Below are 10,467 nucleotides of genomic sequence, written 5' to 3'. Positions count from 1 at the left end.
CCCTTGTTATCACCTGCAATATTAAGATACCTAAGTTATTTTATTTTTCATCTTCCTGTGTCAAAACCTAATGCTGTAAAAATCAAAAACTTCTGAAAGAATAAAAAGAACTGGCCAATTCATCAAACAAACATTAACTTGAAATGATGAAATGTATAAGAAAATTGTAATATATGCGAGTAATTCAATTGTTACTAAGAAAAATCAAATCTATCTTTGTACCAGTTGTTGTTCCCTGTCCTCGGCATCATATTTTTCCAGCAGTGATTCTTCTTCTTTAGAAAGAACATATGTAATATTGGTCCTAAGCTTTTCAATCAATGCTCGCGCAAATTGGTATTTGGCTTTGAAGGAGTTAGCTTCACTGCTAGCACCAACATTTTCTTCATCTTGCACTTTAACCGGCACTTCATTTTCTTCATCTGGCACAACAATTTCCACTTCATCTACGGGATCAGCCAAGCGCATTTCTGATTCGTCATACTGAAGCAAGAATGATCCCTTTCGGTGACCAATATTCTCCTGCAGTACACAAGAAAAATTGGTTTCAGCTAAAAAATTTGATAAATCCAAAACTGGTTTCATCAAAAAAGTAAATCTGAACAAGAAAATATTTACCAAAATTCGTTTAAAATAAAACAGACGACATACCAAGCAAAGCATTTTTAATGGTAACAAGTAATGGTAAGAACTCATAGCAATAATCTAATAAAACCCTCGAAGATTTCGAATATTGTCTAACAAAAATATCAAATAAAACCCTCGAAGTTATCTAAGAAACAAAAATTCAGCTAGAATTTTTAATGAAACCAAAATTGGTTCCATCAGAAAAGTAAATCTTCTAAGTAAATATTTACCTTAGACCAAAGTTTTGTTTTTTCTTCAAGATTCTTGAAGTTAGATAATACTTGTTGACAGATGTTGCTAAGGTTCCATCTAGCAAACCTCGGATACTTGTCTAGCCCATGCTTTCTTTGTGCGATCTTTGTCATCTCTGCCAACCAATACTGCAAAAAAACAACAACAACCAATATTCAAATTAATCATCAAAAACAAGTCGCTTATTATTCAACAACCAATATTGAAAAAAAAATACCTAACTTATGAAAAAAAGAACAAATCTTAACTTACCATAGGGTATATTACACAACCAACAACATTTTCTACGTCTGTTCTGTTTGTCATTATCGAATCAAGTACATAGTCATGGAAGACTTCCGACCAGCACACCTTGTTCATATCAAACACCATATACAAGTACTTTGCTGCGAGAGTCTGCCCACATTTGTTAGGGACAAATACTTAAACCAACAGAAACATTACGAAAAACTTGACAAAGTCATCCGTTCTGGTTTCATCATTTGCGGCTTCCAGCATACGCTTTTCAATATCGGTTTTTTTCGTCTTTTTATTTCCAGCAAAATAATTAGCCACAAAGACGTTAACCTTTTTAACCAGATCTTCATCAATGTCGTCTGCTTCTACATAATTCACCATTTGGAAACCAAAAGTCACAGCAAAATGTTCTGGAATTGTCCGCAAAGTCATTTTCCTTGATCTTGCTAATTTGAAAGAATACGAGAGCTTACCATCAAGTCTGTTTTCAATTGTACTTAAAAACATTATTACTGCATTTGTCTTTTTGATGAGCTCATCTTTGTTCATTACGCCATCATAGAACGGCTCAAAGAAACACCAGAAAGGACATGATTTAAGAGCTTTCAAATGCAGTTGCTTGTTTTTTATCAACGCCTTAATTTTCACTGCTAGCTCGCGCAAATGATGCAATGAGCACCTGTATGGTTCCTTATCTCTTTTTTTACCTATTGTGAAACCAAAATTAAACCATAAGAGAATAATAAATAATAATGATGAAACCATAAGACATACACTTGTAATGATGAAACCATAAGCACGAACAAAGTGATGAAACCATAAGCATAATTGAAACTTGTATGAAACCATAAATTACGTAACATAGCGCCAATCTCCACAGTTTGAATTCAAATCAACAACCAATAACAACTCTAGAAGTAAACCAATAACTAAAAATGATGAAACCAATTTTGGGTTTCATTAAGAAACAGAAAATGATATCTGGTTTCATCGCAAATCTGTTACATCATTCTTGCAGACCTAAACCTAATAAATGAAAAGTGATGAAACCAAAAATGGTTTCATCAAAAAGACCATATTATTATGATGTAACAGATTAACAATTGGTGGAACCAATTTACCAATTGGTTGTAAAATGATGAAACCCAGAATGGTTTCATAAAAAAAAAAACAGATTATACTTTGGTTTCATCAAATAAACAACAAATGAAATATGGTTTCATCAAATAGAAAAAAAAAATATCTGGTTGCATCAAATATACAAACAATTGAAATCTGTTTTCATTTGGTTACATCAAACAAACTGAAACCTAAACCTAAACCAAAGAAACGATGTAACCAAATGAAAATAGAACCTAACCTAAGAAATGAAACCTAAAAGCAAACAGAAAACCAACCCAGAAATCAAATGAAACCTAATAATCTTTTGAATTCAATCTCGAAATCAACTTGAAAGCAAATTCGATTTCTTACCTTTAGGAGATGGTTTCGCTATTTTCTTTAGCTTTTCATCTTTCTTTTTCGCCTGTTGATTTTGTTTCTTCGCCATTTGTGGTTGAAAAATTAGGTCAGATTTTGTAGCAGTGGTTGAAGTACGCAACCATAGAATAAGAGAAGAAGGTAAAATCGAGAAGATGATGACGAATACAGATTGATTTTGAACGATTTTGACTTAGGGATGAGCAGATTGATTTTGAACGAATACAGGAGCGGATTGATTTTTGAACGAATACATGAGCGGAGGTTTTAAGAAATTTTGTCTGTTACGCAGGTTGTAAAGTAATAAATTAGTGGGTCGTTTTCTTTCTCAGTTTCTTTTGGGTTGAATTAGGGGAGGGTAGTTTAGACAGTTTATGATATTTGGGATTTTTGTATCACTTTTGTTTGGATGGATTTTTTGTAGATAGGTTATAACCCCTTTGGGATTATAACCCGCGGACCGTAAAAGTAACCTTTAACTTGAGCATTCAGACAAATATTAACTATTCCTCTGTTTCATAAAAAATGACACTATAGTAGAAGAAATACGGGATTTAACTAAATGAAAACTGAAAGAGAGGTTGTATTATATTCGGTGAGATCCTGCACTAACAGTTGAAACCATGGATCCGACAAACAAAACCATAAAAAGCAGCTATGATATTTAAAAGGCTGCTAGACACAACTTTGTTTTTTCTATAGTTTGCGTTCAGTTTGTAAATGATTAATAGACAAATATGTGTATATGCTTTGTATTTTGTTTAAACTGTGCACTTGCCCAGTATATGGGTAACAAAAACAAGTTTATAATGTTTATTTCTGCAAAGCACACACCAAAATGTATAGTTGGTACATGCAAAACAGATGTCTGGGAAAGAGGCATGTGCTTGAGGTGGCAGCATATGGTTATCCATGGGTCGTGTGAACCTTATTTCCCCGGTAAAAAAAATCTGGTTCTTATTTCAAATTACACACCGAGAATGTGAGGATTGACTTTTACAAAGAGAGATCTAGACAGATTACATGTGATTACAAAAGGTAAGAAGAAATACTGGGAATTACAAAAATCAAAAAAGAAAGAGGGAGCGTTGTGGTTCACCTGTGAAAATATTAATAAAAAGGAGGTGCATTTGAGGTGAGGTGGAATTTAATCTCTCTTATAACCCTCTCATTTAATACTGAAGGCTCCTCCCTCTCTCTCTCAGTCGTATATATACATATAGAGATAACAAATAAGATAACCCCCAAAGCACTCTTATAATTCTAATAAGCAAGACAACAATCACATATTCAAGCAGTAATCCAGCATGCATGATCGATTCTGCAGGTTTTTTTTATAGCTTTTGTTGCATTTTATTCTCTGCCTTAATCAGCTGGTAGAGAGCATCATCATCGGTCTTTTGTTATCACATCACAATATACGTAACAATGGAAAGGGAAGAAGATAACTACTCTGTAAGTTTTCTTAATTCTTTATATAGTAGACAATTACACAGTTCATTAAATCATCACTAGCTAATTTGAGAGCTGCTGCGTTACTTTTTTTTTTTTTTTTTTTTTGCAGACGAGTGTGGCGGGCTTAAATGGTAACAACTACGCAGGGATAGATTACTCTCTATACCAAAACCACCTACACCGCCACAAACAGCAACAAGAAAATCATCATCAGACTCTCATGAAACAATCTTCTGTTCGGGTAGACGGAGAAAATACGGGTGAAGGAAAAGTTGTGGATTACATGTTTAATAATAGTAATACTAATATTACTCAACCATTAGTACCACCACCACCACAACAGATATCTTCTGGATATTCTCTTGATAGATTGAGCTTTGCTGAAGTCATGCAATTTGCTGATTTTGGACCTAAGTTGGCTTTAAATCAAAAACAAATGATGGAACCAGCAGCGGCTAATGCTAATGATGGTATCTCAGAAGTAGAAGATCGAGCAGGAAAAGACATGGGTTTGATTGACCCTGTTTACTTCCTTAAGTTCCCAGTTTTGAGTGAAAGATCCTTTGATCAACAGACTCATGACGGTGGTGATGATGTTCAGAATAATCTTTTATTGGCCACTCCACCTCTACCAGTAAGAGATGATCATGTAGCTCATGATCTTGAAGAGGAAGATGAAGAAGCTCGGATTATTTTTTCCGAGAATAGTTCGTTGAATGACCGACTTGGCTTTCTTGAAGAGAATAATACTCATAATCATGAAAATATCATGATGAATTCTAGTGGTACTGAAATGGGTGGTGTGACCACTAAATTAAACAGACGTAAGAGGCCGAGATCTGTAAAGACAAGTGAAGAAGTTGAGAGCCAAAGAATGACGCATATCGCAGTTGAGCGTAACAGAAGAAAGCAGATGAATGGACATCTAAGAGTTTTAAGATCTCTCATGCCTGGTTCTTATGTGCAGAGGGTACGTATATATATTTCCACACGTACATTAGGACATGACCGATTTAAAGCTACGTTCCCAAAAGGATTATAGATCTTAGTCATTTGAAATTTGAAAATGCATGGCATACTTTAAACGTCGCATTAATATAAAAAAGATTTGCGGCACCAATTTCTTGTGCAACATTAATTATTTGTATTTGCTAACAAGAATTTGATTAAATGACAGGGTGATCAAGCATCCATTATTGGTGGAGCCATTGAATTTGTAAGAGAACTAGAGCAACTTCTTCAGTGTTTAGAATCACAAAAACGCCGAAGACTCTATGGTGATAATGCAACAACTCTGGCTCCTAGTACTACTACTGCACAACAATTACCACCACCAATGTTTCCTCAGTTACCTCTTTCGTCAAACGACCAAATCAATAAGCTGGCGACTGCCACGATTGATGTTGAACAAATGGGTGGTGGACAACTCCATGAAGATACAGCAGAAAATAAATCTTGCTTGGCTGACGTTGAAGTGAAACTGTTAGGTATGGATGCTATGGTTAAGATTTTGTCAAGGAGAAGACCTGGTCAACTCTTAAAGACCATAGCTGCACTTGAAGATTTAGAACTCGATATTCTTCATACCAATGTCACTACCATTGAGCAGACTGTCCTCTATTCTTTCAACGTTAAGGTAATACATACCGATGACATAATCTTATATATAATTTTGACATTATTTTTCTCCATGGAGATCAGATGAAAACTAATTGGATGTTAATTATTTTTTTGTATGTTTATGTTTTTTTCAGGTTGTGAGTGAAACTAGGTTTACAGCTGAGGATATTGCGGGATCAATTCAGCAGATATTTAATTTCATCCATGCAAGTACCTAAGCTACAGCTAGAGCTAGCTAGCAGTCTACCAGTATGATGCTCCATTTATATAGATCCAATTGATAAAAATAAATAAATTATAACTAGAATATTCATCATTTCATCTACTCAGGATTTTCTTTATGTACTTTGATAACTAAGACTAAGAGGTTATCTTGCTATTATGATAACTTAACAAAAGATAACCACAAACAGAGATAGTATATTGATACATAGATTATTTGTAACCCATTTGGGAATTAATGCCATTGTGGTTCACTACACATCTCTCTGATCAGCATCATACTCTCTTGAATATAATTATGAGTTATATAGTCTCAAGTCTCATCTTGTATCATGAGTCTGGATATCATGTGCCTTTTTCGATTAGAGGAATTTAAGGTTGGACGATATTGAAATTTGTTTTATTTCATAAAAAGCAAAAGTCGGTGAATATCTACTCCTCAAATTTTAGGGTGGGAACTGAATCTACCGTCCTCAAAGATAAAAGTCAACCTCCTGTCCAACTGAACTGGACTAGTCCCAGTAGATTTGGATGGATCATGTAAGTTAGGATTTATGGTAGTCTTTTTCTTTTTAATAAGTTCTTGAGGACAAATTGTGTGGGGGACTGAATATTGTACGTGGGTTGACTTTTAATAATTCGATTTTTTTCGAGTACACTTATTCGAGAGGTGGGGAAAGGTTTTGGAAGGTCAACATAGGGCCCTGCGTTGACTTGTCAGATTATCTTTTGCTATTGTTCCTATCAGGCAAGCAGGCAGGCAGGCAAGGCCGGCCATGAGAGTAGGACCTTTCAATAGAATCTTGTTAATTAGGAGTTGGATTTAGCCAGCTCGTACCTAGATGATGGTGCCTGGAATGCACACCGTGGTCGAAGATCAGCTTCACAAATGCTGCTACTTGCCTACTTGGTCATTACTTGCATAAGCGCACATAAGAAAACAAAACAGTTCAGTCACTGCCATAAAATATGAGACGTATATTGGTTGGATCTGAATGAATGGGTATGTTTTTTTTTTTTTTTTGCTCGGTAAATAAAGAGATATATTAAGAGGAAGGCAAAGAGTACACGGCTGCAACGAAGCTAAGCCACCAAACAAGGGGGAAAACACAACAAGAAAAAAAAAACCAAACAGAACAACGCTAAGGAGGATCAAAAAACATCATTTTCCAATTACAGATAGCTTCGTGAAGATTAATACCAGACATGGAAGGGAGACATCTAGCCCAAAGAAGAGATGTGATTTTCGACTCTACTATAATCGCCTCCACATTACGTTTTTTACCATGGAAGATTCTCGCATTTCTTTCAATCCACAGGTTCCAACATATACTAGCGGGAAGGCGTTTCCAAAGCTCCCTGCCACCTGGATTTAAAGCAAAACGCTTCCAATGATGGAAAATGTCCATCATCGACCCGGGCGAAGGCTTAACCAAATCAGCATGAGTAAAGAAGTAACTCCAAACACGAGCCGAGAATTGACAATTCCAGAATAGGTGCATATTGGATTCAATCGTCGTATTACAAAGAGAACAGAAAGAGGATGAGATAAATCAACATGTACAGTTAGCGCAATATTCCTCCTTAGCAGATTATCAATAGTTGGTAACTTGTTTAACACCAGCAGCCAAAGAAAAAATCCAGTCGCCAAGCACGAGACCAGACTTTCTTACTAGGAAAGGAGGAGCTATTATTGATCAACCCGTCATTATCATAAGCAGATTTAACCGAAAAAATACCTGAATTATCTCCCACCCACACCAATTCGTCTTCTTCATCGGCACGGAAAGTGACAGCATCTAAAATAGAGATGATGCTAGTTAATTCCACAATTTCCACATCGTACAATCTTCTACGATTTAAATTAAGAGACCAATTACACCCTGATGCGTCCGGCTCAAAAGCTTGTTGCAACGTCTTGTTCTTACTATTAGCTAAAGCATACAATCTTGGAAAAGTAGTCGCGAGCGGACCTTGCACACACCACCGGTCCTCCCAAAGACGGACTCTGTCACCCTTACCAATCTTGAAAATAGTGGAATTAAAGAACTCATCAGCCACCTTATGAGTATGTTTTCGTTTGTTGCGCATGTATGCTTGCCCATGCAACTCAAAATGACAACCACAACTCTCATTTTGAAGCAATGACTACTACAGCACGTGGAGTGACTGTCCCTGGCTTTGCATCTATGGTTCCCACATTTTCAGATTGCCTTTTATTGAAGAAGATAAATTGGTAAAGTGCCCTGCCTTACTGGAGATAGCAGTTAGTTTTGTATCAAAGCATTTCGACATTGACACCTACAGATACAAATGATGAGTCTGCTACTGGGCTCACAAAGATTTAAGCATCTAGCCCATTTGTTATTTTCACTTCACATTGACACCGTATGGGGGTGTGACTTGTGACTGAGTTATCCCGATAACGTTTGGCATAACTGATGCGACAACGATGCATATCCGTAATCCAGAGTTAACCCGGCTCAAGAAATGAATCAAGGATGCCATATAAAGCACACGATGATTTAGGCATTAGTCCAAGGCTTGGCCAAGGCCTTGATAATGCATATTAAATAGTGGTGATGCCAAACGCGAAATTGTTGCATATTACTCGGCCAAGAGAATGCAAGTGATGCACATACCATATGAATGTGAGCTATGCAACGAGTAAGGCATGGAATGGCGTGACTTTCTAATATGACAATGCCCAAGTGAGCTAAGTGCATGTCTAGATTAAATATAGCGTCATAATGGTGCAACAAGGCTCAGGATGGCGGTTACGAGCATCATAAGAAGATGTATTGCAACGGTTATGAAATATATTTATAGCCTTATTTGGCGAAGCCTAATCACCATGTATAGATGTATCATCAATTGGGGTTACAACACAATTAATAGTTGGCAGTTAGAATAGCATATTGACAGTTAGGGCAACTGCGTAGATGTTTGTCTATAGGTTGTGCAATCAGTTGATGACGCTATAAATACGCCGGAGAACCTCTGCAATAGTTAGTTAGTGTTCGAATAAGAGAGGCACTATTGTTGCAGTAGAGTAAGTTTAAGCTTAGTCAAGTAGTCTATTGGTTGGATAATATTTTTGTAATTTTCCTCTAAGTTAATGAAAAGTATTACGTTGTCTTAAAGCTTTTGTGTGTGTTCTTAACGTTTGTACGTGTTCCACCTTCTGTGAAGCTTTAATGATGGCACAAACCCATGTTTGTAGTTTGGGCTACAATTGAAGGTAAAAGAGAAAATCAATTAAGTTTTATGTTGCCAACCTGTTAGGAGCATTGTTATTTGCATTGGTGCAAACTTATAAGGATAAAGGATAAGAGGGTGTATTGTGTTCACTGAACCGCTATACTTTCGGGTCATACTCGATCCAAAAATTACAAGGTGCATTTGCGTGTGCGACAATCTGGGTGTTAGAGCAAATGTTTCTCTGTTTTAGTGAAGATTTTCGCTTATTTTGCTCAATTTTGGTCGCTTAAACTGCTGGTTCACAATGACTAGTATGAAGAATCAGAGGAAACCCCAATGGGTTAAACTGCTGGTTCACAATGACTAGTATGAAGAATCAGAGGAAACCCCAATGGATCGATTATCACACTTGGAAGATAGAGTTGGCGAAGAGATACGCCATCAGAATGATGTTAATTTCAGTGCAATTGATATGAATCTTATTCAAGCATTGGACACTGTTTCTAATATGCATATTTCAATGCAAGATGCAACTAGAGAACATCCTTATCTAGAGGTCCAAATTAGTACTATCAAGGCCATGTTCATATAATTATACTCCCTCTATCCCGGTTTAGTTGAAGATTTTGAGTTTGTGTTAAATCAAGAAATAGATGAAGATTTTCATATTTTCCCAAGTTTTTCTTGATTTGTCCCTGCATTGAAAATCAGAAACTAGATAAAAGGAACAAAAAACTAGGAAATTTTAAAAATTAATATTAAGGGATGTATTTGGAAAAAAAATTTTATTCTCTCTTATTTTTCTTAATCTGCGTAAAATCACCTAAACCATCAATTAAATTGGGATGGAGGGAGTATAAGGAACTTATTGAAGAAATGAGTTCCTTAAGAACAATGGTTGGTACATCAGAACGAATGATGTTACTGCTGGTAGTAGCAGTGGTGGGTGTTAGAGCATTGCTTAGTCGAAATCACAAGTTTTGCTATCTCAAGCTTGTTTTCAATGTTAGTTGTACAAAACTATATATTGAGTTCTAATCTATTAAAGTCAAATCTCATAATAGGTTTATAGGTTGGTAGTTGAGTATCACACATTACTGGGTAACCCTCGAAGATTGAAGACTGAAGATCAAACGAAGACATTTAGAGAACTTCAACAATAGGTATGTTAAAACTGAACCAATTTATTTTCCCACATAAAATACCATTCTATTTATATGAGACTATGATGTATGACTTCTGGTGGATTAAATATTGCAAACAAGAAATCTCGGGTCAAGCTTGTTTTCTTAAACATCTTGAAATATGATTCAAGCAATGGATGTTAAGAGGTCCTTAGCAATCTTAGGTCGAAACAATTTATTGTGCAAGAAC

At 35.9% G+C, this 10,467-nt stretch overlaps 1 protein-coding gene across 1 annotated transcript; it reads left to right on the top strand.

The window, feature by feature from the left end:
• Positions 1-3,833: 3,833 nt before the first annotated feature.
• On the top strand, positions 3,834-6,208 carry LOC113296806 (transcription factor FAMA-like). Its single transcript, XM_026545153.1, has 4 exons — positions 3,834-4,050; positions 4,160-5,020; positions 5,228-5,686; positions 5,805-6,208. The coding sequence occupies exons 1-4, from the start codon at positions 4,024-4,026 to the stop codon at positions 5,886-5,888; spliced, it is 1,431 nt and encodes a 476-aa protein (XP_026400938.1). The 5' UTR covers positions 3,834-4,023; the 3' UTR covers positions 5,889-6,208.
• Positions 6,209-10,467: the final 4,259 nt, after the last annotated feature.

Source organism: Papaver somniferum, chromosome 7 (assembly GCF_003573695.1).
Source record: "Papaver somniferum cultivar HN1 chromosome 7, ASM357369v1, whole genome shotgun sequence".
Classification (NCBI taxonomy): domain Eukaryota; kingdom Viridiplantae; phylum Streptophyta; class Magnoliopsida; order Ranunculales; family Papaveraceae; genus Papaver; species Papaver somniferum.
The sequence above is the reverse complement of the archived record's forward strand: the minus strand, read 5'-3'. Positions and strand labels throughout refer to the sequence as shown.